The sequence below is a fragment of the Lipophrys pholis genome (genome assembly GCF_963383615.2).
Source record: "Lipophrys pholis genome assembly, chromosome: 10".
Lineage (NCBI taxonomy): Eukaryota > Metazoa > Chordata > Actinopteri > Blenniiformes > Blenniidae > Lipophrys > Lipophrys pholis.
Genome location: NC_137640.1, coordinates 10,670,783 through 10,688,837, shown reverse-complemented (window position 1 = coordinate 10,688,837; position 18,055 = coordinate 10,670,783). Strand labels below are relative to the sequence as shown.

At 42.0% G+C, this 18,055-nt stretch overlaps 1 protein-coding gene across 1 annotated transcript; it reads left to right on the top strand.

Annotated features, from left to right (window-relative positions):
- The first annotated feature begins 2,734 nt into the window (after positions 1-2,734).
- Positions 2,735-8,874, top strand: atp5f1d (ATP synthase F1 subunit delta). The gene is made up of 5 exons (XM_080474223.1): positions 2,735-2,979; positions 4,301-4,454; positions 4,910-4,998; positions 8,424-8,553; positions 8,740-8,874. The coding sequence occupies exons 1-4, from the start codon at positions 2,863-2,865 to the stop codon at positions 8,544-8,546; spliced, it is 483 nt and encodes a 160-aa protein (XP_080330349.1). The 5' UTR covers positions 2,735-2,862; the 3' UTR covers positions 8,547-8,553; positions 8,740-8,874.
- The last annotated feature ends 9,181 nt before the right edge of the window (positions 8,875-18,055 follow it).

Genomic DNA, 18,055 nt, shown 5'->3' with positions numbered 1-18,055 from the left:
ACATTCAAACTTATTGTGTTTTCAACATAAACCTTCATTAAACTGAATGACTCTTTGGCAGGCACCTGGTAATGACAGGTAACCTACAGTCACAGTGGGCAGTCTTTACTCTGCTGTAAGCCATCTAGTAATTTAGGGGAAAATGTAATATTCATGAAGACAGGGCTGCTCAAATTATTGCATTCCAATGCGTTATTGAACATTTCTTACTTTTGTTGTGTGGCAGACCCTGTTTATTGCTCTCCTGATGAGTTGCCGGAACAGATGGTGAGACATAGGTGTCCCAGAAATTCCACATCCCACGATGCTTAATAGAACAAAATTCAGCCTATACCAGCAGCATCGCAGGTATCATAAAGCATGCTGTATTTATTCATACATTTCACGCCAGTGATAACCGGACTGCAGTTAAGCGATAAGTACCGTGTGATGAAGTGTTTATTATGAGAGATGTCTTCACATCCCATTTCATAATGCTCGGCGCACCGTTATTCATTTCCACGGAACAAAATAATGAGCTCAGGCGGTGGCAGCTGTTTCCTCCTGGAGGATTGTTCTTTTTTCTTTGCTAATATAATCTGTTGCGAGAAGGCGAAGTCACAGGATCTTACATGGGGCCACGATGCGGACAGTACATTTACAAACGGGAATAAAAAAACGGCTTGATTCCGATCGGCGCCGCGAGATTAAAGTGCCATCTTGATATTTCACAGGCGCGCATGATTTTCCTCCTTCCAGGCAGAGAAAAGCAGCCGGCTCACGGCATGAATTCGCTGCACACACACGCACACACACGCACACACACACACACACACACACAAACACACACACAAAAGCTCACATACGCACAAACACACACACACACACACACACACGCACATATATAAACACATGCATACAGTAGACATGCATCGGTAGTCGCACTCACCTACAGAACCAACCTGGTCCACGCGGGAGTGGAAAGGCGACGCTAATAACGCGAAATTCGCCTGTGAACACTTTAACGTGGACTTGAAAGCCTAAAAGTATTTATGAATGAAACCCCACTGTTTAAGACACGCCCACCACCCCGTCAGAGGCGCACCACGTGACGCAAAGAGTGAGGTAAAACTGAGTGATGGGGGGGCATTTTTTTTCTTCTTAAATTATACAGAGGCTCGATCATTTTTAACAGTTTTTAAGCCCCAGTGCTTGTAAAGTGATATATTTCCCAAAAGCCATCCATATGTGAAAAAAAAGAATACAACGTAATTTTACTGTTCGTCGTGTTTTGCTTCTTTCATAACACAAGTGTAAAAGAATGGGGCAGAATGAAATGACTATACTCTAATCAAATCTCTCTCTCTGTCTCTCCAACGCACGGGGGAGAACGTGCAAACTCCACGGATGGCCGGTAGTCGAACCAGTTGTGAGACGCGAGCGCTACCATTGCGCCACCGTGCGGCCTTATATATGATTCTATTGTAGTGTATTATTATTGAATGAACTATGCCATAATGAAGTGGAAGAGGTTCTGATAGGTGCTGCTTTGTGAGTAGCAAACTCTCCCTCTCTGTTTGTAAGTTTTATTAAATAAATTGTCTTGAAAATATCTGAAACTTGATCCCACTGACACATTAAAAGCATACTTCTCATCCTCTGTGTAGGAACTGACAAAAGGGGTCTTGGCACCATCTCCTGGCAATAACTGCTCATTAATCTTCTAGAATTGAATCGCTGGATTTTGTTTGCTTGCATTTTAAGTACCGTAGATGTCCTTGTCCACCACCCCCGCCTCCTACACAAATCTGACATTTAACAGACAACAGCTCATTCAATCCATTTGGACAGTCAGGAGCAAGTATTCTATTCTATTCAATATATTTTGGGTTAACAATATCTATATCCGTGCAGCATTAGTTTTTATAGGATACCAAATATGGACCAGGGGGAGACGGTAAAGTTCATTCCTGTTCATACAAATTCTTCTGTAATGTTTACAATCAGAAAAGGGGAAAATGTCAAATGAAAATCTTTTTCAGCAAATGACGAACATTTGCGGGTGAATTCACATGTTGTATTATGTTTTTGTAATTAATGTTCACACATAGAAAAATCTGTGTCATGCCATCTGACAGCATTTTTCTTTGCTTCGTGTAAACAGGTACTTGATTCGTGATTTGACGTGTTATACTGATGTGAAATATAGTTTTTGTTGTTGAGGTTTTGGTTGTTGTTTTCAAATGTAAAGCTAGGAAATAATAAAATATTTTCACATTATTTGTGCCGTTTCGCTGGATGGATGTATTCCAAAACAGTATTTCAATTCAGGTGACGTACTGATGTCAGAATACATTTTTATGACCCCAGTAGTACAATTTTTGAAAATGTGTTTAACAATTTTTAAAAAGTGTTAATTGAAGTCACGTGATCTTTTTTCAATAAACTTTATTGCACTTAGTGATATTACAGAAAAAATGCAAAACTGTTCCAATCAACCTATACTTATTGTACTTTAAAGTAACAGCAAGTGCAATATGAAAAAGGAGACAAGAGATAGAAAGAAAGATAAAAAAAAAGAAGAAAGAAAGAAAACAAACAAATAAACAAAAAACAAACAAACAAACGAATGAATGACTGAATAAATACATACAAAATTAAACCGGTAAGTATTATGAACTATGTCTTATTATTATCAACTATGTCGGTCACGTGAGCTCCGGCCTTCAAAAACTACATTACCCTTCTCCTTTGCGCTGCCGCAGTGGCTGATGGGTACTTCTCCAACGTCCTTGTCCGGCCACACTGACTGACTGCCTGCACGCCAGGGCTCCGGGAATTTCTGTCATTCACTTCAGCGTGAATTAAACCAACTTTTCAGACATGATGGCAGCGAGGTTTCTCCGTCGTGCTCTGCCCGTGGTGAGGCAGGCTCGCTCCTACGCCGAGGCCGCCACCGGAGCCCCGCAGATGTCCTTCACTTTCGCCTCCCCGACACAGGTAGCCCTCCGCCACTAGCTAACGCTAGAGACGAGGCTCGGCGGGCCTGCTTGGCTCCTCGGCTGGTCTAAAACTCAAATGCATCGCAAGACTCTCGTCCTCTGGAGCGAATTGTGCACGTTTTCAATTGCATTGTCCGTCGGTCGCCCACAAACCCGTGCAGATTGTATTAGATGGCGATAAAGAACACGCTCCCAGGGATTAGCTCTGCGAGCTAGCTTAGCTGTCATTCTCTGTCTTTGACCAGTAAAGTAGAACCAGTTGCCTCCTTAAAGGCGAAATCATTGTTTTAAGCAACTTTGGATCACTGATAGCTTTCAAATCTCTTTGAATCATCTCAATTGTGCAGGTTCAACGTGGTGAAACTTTGACAACTGCGATAAACACTGAACTGTAACCTTGACATTTGTGTCAGTGGGACTTAAACAAATGAGTAGTGAACATGAGTTCACTATTCATTACATGAACAAATGCAGGATATTTTAACAGTTTGACCTTTTGATGCACAACAAATGTATTAAACTTAGTGCCATAGAACCTTTTCCCACCCGTCATATGGCGCTGTAGTCTTTAATGGAGGATGTTTTGGGACTGATCGTCCTTTGGACTCTTTAAAGCTTTGTCAATGTGATCCTCTAGATTAGAACGTGTGTATAAATTCAAATGCACCATTTTTCTAATGAACTTGAATAGAGGTCAGAAATGCCACTACAATTTAGAACAGTGTTTATGCTATTAATCAATCCAATTTTTTTATCTTAAACTAAATTTGTAAAATCCCCATTGATGCCAGTTGATCGATAGTGGTTAACCATTGTTCAAGTGATTATGGGGATATTGCTTTGTCGTAGAAATATTAGCATTTTGTATACTGCACTCATTTTGCAGCCACTAATATTAGTGGGCAGTGGTGATTCTTGAAGCAAGCTTGTGACTGAAATGTAGCTGGTTTGAATCCCTCTTCCAGGCTACCACCGAGGGTCACTGAGCAATGTCCTTACCCTCAAACCAGGTCTTGGGTATTGTCGAGAAGTGTGTCTGGCCGAAAACTGCCTAATCAGCGACAACTATTAAAAAGTAAATGTGGCTGTAAACTTATGTGTGATTTAAAGGGGGGGTGCCCCTCGTAGATTGTCCTTGTGGCAAGACATTCCTTCCCAAGTTGCCCCCGACGGTGTGTGAACACCTTGTATAGAAATCATTGTGAGCATGAATGTGACAGATCACGATCAAGTGTGTAGACACTGCTCAAGTTGTTAAATGTGCTATCTGAATTAATAGGATTGTGAAACTCACTCATTGCGTGTGTTTTCTCTTCCAGGTCTATTTCAAGGAGGCCAGTGTGAAGCAGGTCGACGTTCCCACGCTCAATGGAGCATTCGGTATTCTGCCCGCCCATGTACCAACCCTGCAGGTGCTTCGACCTGGCGTTGTCACAGTCTTCAATGATGATGGCTCCGCTGCAAAGTATTTTGGTAAGACCCCCCCCCACACCCCCGCCCCCCCCCACCCCCCCACGTTAAATGAGTTAATAGAGCTTTTCTGCCACTGAAGCTGCTCGTCTTGCATGTCAATGATCTTTCCCTGCTCAGACATACCCCTTTTCAAATTGATGCATCACCACTGAGCTCTGCTTCCATTGAGTGTGTTGGTGTAGGCACAAACGTAAAGTGTTTCAAGCTGTGCTTCCTCGGCAGTAGAAAAGCAACGCAGTTGTCCTGCAGTGAAGTTGTCAAATGCTGATTAATCTCCAAAGGTTGATTTTTTAAAAAAAAAAAAAAAAAAAAAAAAAGTAAACTTTTACTCACTGTTTTGGTTTAAATATTTACACAGATGAGATTAATTTTAATCTAATTAAATGCCACATTAAAAATGAAAGGTTAAAAAACTGTCTTTATCGAATGATGTATTTACTGTTTTGCGCACGCAGTGAGCAGTGGGTCGATCACAGTCAACGCTGATTCTTCAGTGCAGCTGCTGGCGGAGGAGGCCGTCCCTCTGGACCAGCTGGACATTGCAGTGAGTATATTGTCTCACTTGTTGATATCCATGAGTCTTAACCGGTTGCATAATCAGTCTTATTTGTATCCAGATTTGATTTGAGCGATGTCCTTTTTTTTTTTTTTTTTTTGTTCTTACAATATAAAAGTCCCCATTTATTTCTTTTTTGCAGCCAGATTAAATTTCTTTGACTTTGCACTGAAAATGATGCATCGGTCCGATCAGTTTGGTGTAATGTGAAATTAAATGGGTTTTTTTGTGCCGGTCTCAGGTTAATTTAGCCGATCCCACAACAAATGTACAACTGGAAACACGAGCGACCACTTACGTTAAAAGTTTTAGTTGTTTCACGATATACTGAACATTTAAAAAAAACCTGAATTTATGAGGGATTCAATAATTCATCACTTTGACCCCTAACAAAGTAGCTGATTTATTTATTTTTCCTTATTTAATGTCTCACACACATTGGATGCCCCAAATTAGGATATTTCACACAGAAGACGTGATTGGCACGAACAAATTAAAACGACGAATTTGACTCGTGAGCTTAATGCAAGTTTTGAACAAATGAAGAAACCAGACCCAGAGAAGGAAAGTGTCGGGATTAGGGATGCACAAATATGGAAAACTTGAACCCATATCTATAACCGATTATTAACTGCTTCTCATGACACATACTGACAAGCGATGAGTTCAAATCTTTATATTTTATATAACTTTACAGCAATCTCCAGTTTTGCACCTCGGAGAATCAAAACATTTTAATGGAGTGATCGGGGGGGGGTAGTACTTGCTCTGGCCCGACAGTAATGGCACACAACAATACAGCCTCTTAAGAATCTATCTTTGTGGAAAATATCACAAACAGTTCACATGAATAACGCACTGTGCATTTTCTCTAACAAAAATAAACCAAACTAAAATCTCCTGTGCTTGTTCTCACCGGCTGTTACCTAATGCCTGCGGCTCGTTGCTGTAAATGAAAACGAAGTCTGTATTTTAAATGTGCCGACAAGAAATCCCAACTAAAGGGACATCGAATCCCTCAAAAGGTTTTCACAGAACTGACTGGTTTATCTGCAGATAACAAGCCCACTCTCCTCCTTGGCCATATTAGGCACATTATCCCCGAGTGCAATATGCACTTTGTTGTCGTACTCCCACTTTTCGGAATATCAATACCGCTGGCTGCTTCGTATTCTCTTAATGAAGAATTTTCACCTTTTTGTTTTGTAAAGAAATCCCGTTTTAAAGGATATCGTCAGATTATCGTTATCGGCAAATTTAAAAAAGATTAGCGAGATATTTCGTTTATTCTGTCGCACACGTCTCCTTAACAAGTACTGGGAAATGGAGGGGGGGGGGGGGGGGGGGGGGGGGGGGGACTGCCACAAGGAAATGTCTGATTTGAACTGAAGAGACAAGTTGACAAACATCAAGTGGTGGGAGTGGCAGGACGCAAAGTAGACGCACACAACAAAAAGCTGGATTCCCGATGTTGATTACGGGGAGCTGCGATCGACATGGGATGATAATTCATGTATCATATGCTCATTTAAAGAACAATAATTACTCCCAGACATTCAAATGAAACAACCTTTTAAACAAAAAATACATCAAGATGTGTCCGGAAGTGATGACGCAGACATGCAATTCGTATTTCAAAATAAAAAAGTGTACCTGAAAGACTGCCATGTATATCAAAAGTTTCACTTATGTATATATATATATATATATATATATATATATAAAATCGATCAATACAGTCTGATTCAGCTCCAGCACATATTATGTGATGGAAGTTCTTGATAATGTAGTGATTAACTCTGTATTTTAATTACTCTATCAGGGATCCAGAAACTTGACTGAAGGTTCCCAAAGTGGTATTGAGTTTTCTAATTGTAAACTGTGTATCAAGTATTGTGTTTTTGTTTCCTCACTGTTTCCAAAACAGTATATAAAACAGGTGTTTTAGATAAAAGTTCTTACATGAATGAGAAGTGACTTTTTTTTTTTTTTTTTTTTGATGTGATCTCCCACTCTTGGATTTTGGCTCCTGAATTCTGGATCGATTGTCTTTGATTTTGATTTCCTCTGTAGCTCTGGCTTTCTTTCACTATAAAGGTGGATGGCCGACTTGATCGCTTTTTTATTTTTTTAATTACCGGTAGATTTATTTTTTATTTTTTTTTTTTATGTGGTAACCGGAGCATACAAGTTGGGTTTGTGGCAGGAAAGCTTAATGTCAAAGTGTTGCTGTACAAGTGAGGGAAGCCACTGACCCAGTCACTTTAAGGTGCATTTTCTCACAAACTGTGTGGGGAAAGAAGAAATCAGGTTACACACAGGCTCTCCTGTGGTTGTGTCTTTCTGGGTTGCTGTTTGTGTAATTCAAATGTTTCACTTTTGAAAACATTGCAGGTGAGATTGCTTGCTTGTGTGTGTGTGTGGGTGTGTGTGTGTGTCTCAGATCCTCAGGATGTTGGGTGGGTCAGTCGATTCTTTATGGATCGTTGATGTTTTAATTAGATTTCAATCTTATTTCTGCAGCACTTTTCATACAACATGTACAATGAGTGCCTAGATCCAATTTGCCTGCATACCCCCCCCCCCCCCAACCCCTCTGGTCTTGGTCTTTGACGGCAGACGGCATAATTTGAACCCATAATCCATTATTTCCCTTCGATTTGGATGTGCGGGGCTGACGAGCGCCTCCCAGCTGATGATGCTTCATCTGATGGGAGCGCTGCAGTCTGTCTTCAGCTTCTCGTCCTCGTTTAAATGTCAGTCTTGTTAATGCTCGGCTGCGTTATTATGCGCTCGCCGTGGAGGTGTCCGTCTTTGACCTTGGGCTGCGCCACTGTCACTGTCAAGTTGACTTCATAGCAGCAAATGAGTTATTTTTTGGCCACGCGGCAGTAACAATGCACATGGGCCCACACTGTTAATAAGGAGGGAAAGGTCAGTCACTGTTGAGTTATAGCAGATGTGTCAAATCCCTACTGGGAGACCTTTAACTTCCAGCTATGTTTGGCATTTCTGGTTTCTAATCGTGACTGTGACAAATGGAGCTTTCAGAGCAAAGAGGCAGTGGAGATTTTCTCTGCTCGTCTTTCTCCTCACTTCTGACTCTCTGTGTTCAGCTTCACTGCGCTGCTTTTACGTCCCTCAAACGATCCTTCTGAGATGGTTTGCAGGGGATTTCAGCACCACTTTTTCTTTTTTTTTCAGTAAAGTTACACACAAGAAGACTGTGTTTGACATGGAGTACACATGAATGATGTGGCTTCAGAGGACAGGATTAAACATTCTACAAAGACTTGACTAAAAAACAAAAGTCCGACTGATTTATCAATGTGTTAATTTACTTACCTGGTTTTTATTTTATGACTTCATGTTGTGGTTTCCCCCCCCCCCCCCCCCCCCCCCCCGATTTTCAGGCAGCCAAGGCTAACCTGGAGAAGGCCCAGTCTGAAATGGCCGGGACATCCGACGAGGCCTTGAGGGCAGAAGTTCAGATCAGCATAGACGCCAACGAGGCCATCGTCAAGGCCCTGGAGTAAATCTATGGTACGAGCTCGCTCTGCTTAGGGCTGCTCCGTAATTTCATTATTACAGGGATCTTCCGCTGTTCAATCTCACAACATGGAAACAGGGGCAGCTCTTTGCAGTTGTTCGTATTGAACGTGGTAACTGGTGACGACTGACGGCTTTTATTTGTGGTATGAAACTGAGTCGCAGTATTTTCTTTTCTAGGTAATGTTTTTCTGTTGCTTCGATGGGAATCACTGCTCCACCTGTGTTTCCTGCTCAGTCACGTCAGTGTCCAGAAGATTCCATTGCTTTCTTTGTACAGTGGATGAACTAAAAAAATAAATTTATTTGAATTACAAGCTTGAGTCTTGGCACTTTCTTATCCTATTATAGATCATTAATTTAGCTATTGGGAAATCAAGCATTCCATTTTCTGGTTTTCACAATATTAATCTGAGCTCCCAGATTTTGGTATTCTCACAAGTCCCACCTTAATGTTTCCCCCCCCCTATGGTGCGACTGTCATCAACTGATCGGTGTGAGTTTTAGGAAGAGCCCAGAAGTTACTGAATGTGGTCACTTGTCTGATGAAGGGTTAATGATGTCTGTGTGGGTTTGGGTGAATATTTGAGCCAAATAGATCCCTGCATCACTTCACAAGCTTTTATCATTAGGTGACATGAATGTTGTGAAAAATGAAAAATCCCTGTTGTGCTTCATGTCGCCACTTGAGGGCAGCAGATAACAGGTTCTTCCAAAGCATTTCAGTTGATCAAGATTCTTTTTTTTTTTTTTTTTTAATCTGCAAACCACAGTTTCAGGGAAGGAGCAGTCACAGTCATGCAACTGCTGAAGAATCTGATTGTGGTCACGGGAAGTCATTCATGGAGGCAGAAAAACTTGCTGTGTCAGGAGTATCCACTATAATCTCTTGTTTACTGAAAGCTTGGTTGCTTTGCAGGTTTGAAAGGAGCTGGAATCCACTGTTGCGTGGTTTGAATTATTTGGCAGGGCTGGTTTGTTGTGAGGGACGACTTCAGGCTTCAGTGATGCGCAGGAAAAGTTCTTCACTCGTGGGGGGGGCGGGGGATGGGGGGTGGCGGGGGGGGGGCTTTTCTCTTGTTTCAGCTAAATTCATTCATGCACTTACTTGTGGCTCTAAGAGCCAACAAACCACAACCGGTTTATTTTGAATGTCAAAAGTCTGGAGGGCCTTAAGTGAACTGGGAGTCGGGTGTTCTCAGAAATGCTCGGGATTTCTAGCACGTTTAGAAAGTCACATGTTTATCTGCATTAACGTCTGATTACTCACTTTTTGTTACGTGCCCGGTGTGTTGAAATGTCTTCCTTGGGTAAAGACAAACTGTACAGACTTGACAAAAACAAAATAGTTGGCACCTTTCACACGTCCTGCCGTCTGTTTAATCTCCGTTTAATCTGACTCTTGCATCAAAACCCTTCTTCTTTTCATCCCCCAAACTCCGTGCTCTCAGACACACACTGATGCACAGTGCACACACTCGCGCTCACTCATCGCTGAGCCTCGGGGCCTGGAGACGTGAGTAACGCTTCAGACAGAGGAGATGAAACGGTCATGTCAAAACCACCACCTCTTCAATCCAGATTTATGATGCGCGGTGTTGAAACCGAGCTCCACGACGTCGTTTTTCCTGCTCCATGGATTTTCATCTCCACTTCTGTCAAAAAGCAAAGCAGGAAGTTGACCAGGTGTTTTCCCACGCGAACACTCGGTTCCTTCAAATTTGGGTGAAGTTAAAGCGGAGCGAGGTGTTCCTGCCTTTTTGCCTGTAAATAAAAAGCAATTCAACACTTTTTTTTTTTGTAGCTTAAGTTTTTACATATTTTACTGACTGCTGCAAAAGGAAAAGATCGTGTCCTCATGTCTGACCCACACGGTGGAAGTTCTGCACGGTGATATATAAAAGCATTGAAGTGCTGTACATGCATAAAGAATGAGTATCCAGTGAGAACCCTTGCTCAAGAGCCACTTGGTGACGTTTTGAGGGCTGATGGGACCTGCAGGAACAAGTCGCTGTCTATCTCCGGTGGACGTGCTGTAATTAAAAGATTGTACAATCTGTACCCGGGAGAGAAAAACATGATACACACTGGGACAATTCGTGGTGTCATCTTGGAGTGGTACTCGCTACACGAGGCAGCTCACGGCTTTGGGGGTGTTCGTGTGTTGAGCCAGCTGAAGGAGCTGAAGAGAGAAGAGAGAGCGGCCCATTTTGAATGTGAATGATTGTGTTTAGGATGATGTCATTGTGTGTCAATTATAATAACATAGTAGGAGAAACCACAACCGTAAATGTCTTTAGTGTCACTGACATCCAAACAATATGATTCTCAAGAATGTGGTAATGCAGCGTGGAAACTGTCACTTATCCATAACCTGATTCACTTCCTCATTGCGTAATGTATGGGGTAATGATTAAGGCGTGAAAGTGGATTGTATTCATATGAGAAAAAGAAGAAAAGGGTGCTTCAAAAATCCTCCCTGAAGATGACTTGCTTGCAGTATCACCTGATTGCTTTTCCAGTTGGGACTGCTTTTTACTCTGACGCGTCAATCTCCTCTCAGCCCTCGCACACAAATGGCCTGTTCAGTAAAATGACCAAATAATAACCTTTAAATAACGTCAAATTTAGTACCAGTATGAAAGACTCGTCAAAAATGCTCACGTTAAATAAACAAAAGTTTGCTTATTGTACATTCAGAATAAAAAATAAATAAATCATGTGTGAAATCTTGTTTGCCACAGAGTCTGACAGAGTTGCCAAAAGTACTCACAGCTTTTTACTTCAGAAGTACAGATATGTAAAAAAAAAAATGAAATAACGGTACCTTTTCAACTTCTGTATATAAGTAAAAGCAAGAAAGACAGCTATTTAAGCATTTTTCTCCCATTTATACATCACCGATAAGGTTTTGTGGTGGTGAGGGTAGCGATGTGTCTATCCACTTCGGATAGTATACAATCAAAATACTATATCAATCCCAGAAGGACATTTTGTACAAATTCTTTATAGACGGGCATAGACGATGTCATCACAGAGACCAGCCTAATCATTAGCGTCACACTAACGTTGTCATCGATGATGATGGAACTCAAATAAGGAGTTATAAGTCAGACACTTAATCTTAGAAGAAAAAAAGAAGGCACTCAGGGCCTTTATTTGATTTAATAATAAAACAATAATAAGCTAAAACCTTCAGTTGGGAATGCCATTTGATTTTGAAAAGGAAGCAAGAAATGTGGCATTCAAGTATCGTTGATGTAACTTGAGCCGCTCTTGAACTGATCAGTTGCAGCTTCAGTGTGGATAACTGACACCGTCAGCTGCTTTCACTGCAACAAGTCAAGACTTAATGATGAGAGAGTTGGAGGAGAACGGGATATTTGTACGCAAAACGTAGGAAGTAAAAGTTTTCAGGAAGAAAAAGAAATACTCAAGCATGGTCCAGATACCTCACAAATCGACTTAGGTATGATAAAGTATAAATAATCTGTTAGATTAGATGGATCCCCTGGCAGGGCAGTTAAATCTGCAGGTCACATTATATTATTAGAAATGTGAAGCAAAAAGGAAGTTACAAACTATGGTCACATGTCAGATAAAGGGGAAAGTACAGGAATTGTACTTTTGCGATAATTACTTCAAAAGAAAGTACAAATGCTGATTGGACTTCTCGTGCAAAAGTTAAACGTTCAGACTCGGAATGCTCAGAAATGATCTTTAAACATTAAAAGCATTCTGTGTGTCTGTGCTGTGAGCTAACAAATGGTCGAGTTTTCTTATATCGTCTTTATCAAAGTCGACTCATCGAAAACACAAAGAAATCAAATATTCATATGACTCGGTGGGAACCACTGGATGATTGATCCTCCCACCAAAATACATTTGGAGATGTTGTCTGATAATTATGGATTAAACCAACAGCTTGTGCATGGCAACACTTTAATATTGTTTCATGCTTTTTAAAGTTGTGAATTGAATTACTGCACTAATATTATTACATATCTATGGGAGTATTATATAAATATCTGAAATAGTATCTGTCCCATGAAGCCCTGTACCCACTGTACTCATTCATTATGTCTGTAGTGAACGTGAAGGTTTGTGGCCAAGTTTGTGTAACGACATCGGTGAAGTGGCCACTGAATGAATCATGAAGTCAAAGGGGGGGGGGGGGGGGGGGGGGGGGGGGGGGAATAAAACTGAGACTCAAGCTTTTCTTTCAATACGGGCAGAGGCTCCAAGGTGACACACTGACTGTGTGACACTGTGACATGTTCCCGTAAGCCTTCAGAGCATCTTGATCTGAGATTAGTCACCATCTGTATGGGTGGAGATGTGTGGTGAATTTAACCTCATCAGACCTGAAACACAGATGAGAGTCTCTCATTGAATACTCAAACCCAAAACCCCTTCATCTCTTTCATATCAGCGCTCTTATTAGCCTCGCAAAATCGTAGGTCACACTTCACATGCAGCCACCCCCCCACCCCCCCACCCCAACACCATTGACATTTCACTCCTTGTGTTAATGATAATTCACGCTTTTTGAGAGCAATGTGAGACCTGTTAATTTATCAGGGATGAGAATGACAAATCAAACTGTGTAATAGGTGAGTAATAAGGGAGTTATGCAAAAGGAAAAAAACAAAAAACCCTGGGGGAGTGACAGCTGACACATCAGGAGAGTGATCTGATTTTTTTTAACAGGTGCTCTGACGCAGCAAAAAAAAAAAAAAAAAAGAAAAAAACCCAAAGAAAACGCTTGGACACACTTCCCTTTGATTTTAACAAAAGATGTTATGTCATGCTTTAGACGGCACATGTACCAAAGAGTAGATGGATCAGCAGGAAAACAAATGGCAATGAGTTGTTTATTACTGGGCTGCACGTCACTGTGTTGTCATAGGAAATAATATCTGTAACACAGTTTAGGTATACTTATAGAGGAAAAAGAAGCAGGATATTGTAAGCCCCTGATGTGTGAAGTCAAATAAGAGACCTGATGAGGAAGTGAGAGGAAATTAGAGGACTGGAAAATTGAAACACTTGGAGCAAGGAGCCAGCTCTCAGGAATTTTCCACACATCAAAGTGCGCCCAAATTACACATATCATCCAGCATGCATAATCATCTGCCGTGGAAATGTAATGAACTGTGGATGTTCGCATGGTACAGACAACATGAGCACATTTGGATGCTGCTTCCTTTGAAAAGGGAAAATTTCCACCTGTGTGTTGTGGTCAAGCATGGCCAAGTGTGTATCAAGGGGTGGGGGCAAATTGAGGCTTTGCAGCGGTATGAGAGAGAAAGAGGCATCCAGAGAGCAGAGCTGATTGAAGTGCTGACCTTTTGGTGAGGCTGTGTAAAGAGGGGGCCTGCAGACTCTCAGTCAGCTGTCAGATACTGCATCCAGCCTGGTAGTGGGAGTTGGGCCCTGACTCCAGCCTCCCACCACTCTGCCCTGTTTGTGTCATCCATCCCTCCATTCTTACAGCCTTCCATTCCACATAAACACCCACCTACCCACCAAACACACACACACACACACACACACACACACACACACACACACACACACACACACACACACACACACACACACACACACACACACACACACACACACACACACACACACACACACACACACACACACACACACAACCAAGCAAAGCCACAAACACTCACCCAGACGCAAACATCCACACAAACACAAAGCTATTTCAACCTGTGCCAGCTAGGTAACGTTTCTACAAATAGCAGTGTGGGCATTTGGGAGAGGAAAAAAAAAATCGCAAAGCTGCAAACACAGCCTGCTGTAGAGGTGAGATAATCAGCTCTGTGGTAATAGCAAATGGCCCCCTGAGTGGCAAGGCAGGTAATCATTGCACTGCGTTTCTGTGGGAGAGGGGGAGAGTGCTTCTTTTTTTTTTTTTTTTTTTTTTCCACCCGTATGTGTGTGTGCGTGTGTGTGTGTCTATGCATATTCACACAGAAAGAAGCAGTCATCTCAAAAACAAGCACGTATTAAAGTACCACACATTCTCCCTTCTGAGATGACTTACTCGAAATATACATATAAATGGCATGATTGCTTCTCTATGACTTGTGGTGTTTACACCAAAATAGCTCAGGATAAGGCCGTGTGGCACCGCGATGCATGAAGTGTCTCACGATCACTGCAGCGCAATGCTAGAAAGGCTCAAAAACATTTCTCTAATGCCTTCAGAGCCACATTTCCTAGAAGCAGCACAGGTGGGGCACATTCACATGAGAGGCAAAAAAAAAAAAAACATGCTGCAGATTTGCTTAAATTAAGCTTGGAGTCTCTCCATATCCCCTGTCTGTTTCCAGTTTCGCAGTGCTTTGATGATCTTCACTGAATTACTCATTACCAAAGAAAACATCCACTTATTCCCTTTTGTAAATTCAAGGCTCTAATTAGCAGATTTGAGTGGTTTCATGCACATTTTACCAGCAGTACACATGAAATGGGACTGAAAGATGCAATAGCTGTCAACAAAAAGCAATCCGAGTGGAATTAAATCTTCCCTTGAAGACAGATTGAGTAAAGAAAAAGAGTGAAAGATGTGTTTTCATGCATGTCTGTATGAAAGAATAGAGGGGCCGACTTTGGCAATGACAAACGCGTAAAATATCGGTCTTACCCTGGAGCTGCTGACAATGGTAATTGTGGCTGTTTGACATTCCAACTGGAGGTGTCACATGTTGCAGGGGAGTGCATCAACTGGGTGGGACCAATCCTGTGTGAGTACATCATATGCAGCACAACTCAACCAGGCATGTATACCTGTGTGGGGAACCTAAATAAGGTCAGAAGGAAGGATGATGCACAAATGAAATGGTGGGATTTCAAAATGAGTGTCATTACATAAGGTTAAAACCAGCTTGAACCAGCCAACACACGCACGCACACACACACACACACACACACACACACACACACACACACACACACACACACACACACACACACACACACACACACACACACACACACACACACACACACACACACACACACACACACACACACTAGCTTTACATTTCTCGTGACACTCAAACTAAATCCTACAAAAGCTGAAAAGCGCTTGAAGCAAATCTGAGTCTTTTAAGATTTTCTGCAGTTGCTTGACCTTAGAAAGCCAGAAGAAGTGATTCTACTAATTTGTGGCAAGAGTTATCATACCTGACACATCGCAATTGTATCAGCTAGTACACATAAAGGCTTGGCATGCAAGAGAGCCAGGAGGTTAAATATTTTTCTATTATCGGATCAAAGAAATTGTTTGATTCGAGTCTAAGAAGCTCTTCAAATAAATTATGATCAAGGATCAATTTTCTTTCAAACATACTCTCTCGTGAGATCATCATCAAGCACAGACACTCCTGTGCCCGTAACACCGTCCAGATCTTCAATCAATCAATCAACTTTATTGGGATAGCACAACACAACCAGGGTTAACCAAAGTGCTTCAGTGTTAAAAAAAATAAATAAATCAATGACAAAACAATCTGTCACTGAAAGCCGGGTAAAAAACAAAACAAAAAACAAGCCACAATATTACAGTGTCAGCCCTCAACTAGTGTTAAAAGCCAGCTAATACATGTGTGTCGGCCTTTGTGGGACTCCAGAGACCGAGTGGTCCTAATTTGGGCAGGCAAGCAATTCCACGGACGGGATGCAGCCACGGAAAAAGCACTAGCCTCTGTTTTGTTTTCCTGTTTTTATCTTCATGAGGGATGCCGAGCTGCTCCAAGACCAAATTAGATATATAATCCCTCCAGTGGGCCCTGGGGATGAGCCTGAGAGACCTTTAATGTGAGGCATCCCACCTGAACTGGCTCCTCTCAGAGATGGCTGAACTCCGACCACGAAGTATGTTCGCCCACCTCGCTGCAGAAAACCCCGCAGATTTAACGTGCTTGAATCCACAATCTTTTTCTTTTGGTCATGGCCACAGTTCATGGTAATGGGAATGTAGACCACCCTGTGAACAGAGAGCTTTATTTTACAGCTCGGCTCCTTCTTCACCACAGTCCTTGACAACAACTGTATTCTTGCAGCTCGCTGTCTGAATCTGAGGAGACCGAATCACTTGTAAATAAGACCCCATGATACTTCAAAATCTCCCACATGTGAAAACTTTTCCCACCCAACCTGGAGAGGGCGTACTACCCTTCCCTGTCAAAGCAAAAAGCAGTTAGAATGACCCTGATCACTCCTTACCTTTGCCATCGGAAGTTAGGGCGAAGGTCATGTTTTTGTCAGCGTGTAATTTATTGGTTTGTATACATGTATGTATGTATGTATTTTGCCAACTTTTCTCAAAAACTATGAACCCGAATTGCATTTAATCTTCAGGGATGATTTGTCATCATTCAAGAACCAATCGATCACATTTGGGGATATTAACGGCTTACTGTTTCTGAATAAATCCCAAACAACTGCAATAAGAAAATGTCCTGCACAATGTCCCATGAGAGGCACCTCATAGATTGCCTCTCATAGATTGAGGTTAATTGAACTTAACATTGCAAAGTGGCACTGGCACTACCGAGCGCCCGCTCTAGTTTAAAATAGATACGCTCCTGGCTCCTGCAGAGTAGCACCATCAATCCACTCCACCTCAAATGCTGAACGCGTGGTGCAAATAATATCTGATCACTCCTCGGTCCTTTTGTAGGGTTAGTCATGTTTTAAATAATTGCAGTTTTCCTGGAGACTGGAGACTCTTTCCCCTCACCGATGCTCAGATCACTCACTCCCATGTGGTGTGTGTGTGTGTGTGTGTGTGTGTGTGTGTGTGTGTGTGTGTGTGTGTGTGTGTGTGTGTGTGTGTGTGTGTGCGTGTGGGTGTGTGTTCTCTTTCTGCCCCCTGGGGCTTTTTCACACACATTTTCCTGTAGGTTAAGCTGCTCTACCCCCTTTTTCCACAACATCAACTGGATGTGTCTCAGCACTTGAAGTCTCATTCACACGCTAGAGAACTCGCGCATGCACACACACGCACACATGCACGCACGCACACACTCACGCGTACACATTTCTTTAATTGCATGGTTTGCACAGGTGAAGGCCCTGTTGTATGACTGTTCGTGTGTGTGTGTGCTCGTGTGTTTATACATATACTAACCCACAACATGCCAAAAGAGGAAGCAGAGTGTAAATGACACCAGAGGATCACCTCAGGGTTGCCTTTCCTTCCTCTTAAGCGGTGTTGAAATCCTCATGTCAAGGTATCTGTTCTGCCACCTGTGCTGTTTTGAAACTTTCCAACTGACGCTGAGTTTCTTAAAATCTCACGTAGGATATGACATTTCCGGTAAGTATATAATAATGGTGAAACTCGATGACGTCACTCCAACTGAAGTTGGCTGGTTGTATTCCAGATTGTCACAATGCGGTGTTAAAAACTGCTGGGTTAAATATAACTCAGTTATACGGGTAACTCAGTCGCCAAGAAAAGTAT

Bases quoted from the DNA above. Each gene is read 5' to 3' on its own strand.
- atp5f1d (XM_080474223.1), top strand. From the start codon at position 2,863: ATGATGGCAGCGAGGTTTCTCCGTCGTGCTCTGCCCGTGGTGAGGCAG. The intron at 2,980-4,300 runs GTAGCCCTCCGC...TTTCTCTTCCAG, and splicing joins CTTTCGCCTCCCCGACACAG to GTCTATTTCAAGGAGGCCAG. The intron at 4,455-4,909 runs GTAAGACCCCCC...TTGCGCACGCAG, and splicing joins CTCCGCTGCAAAGTATTTTG to TGAGCAGTGGGTCGATCACA.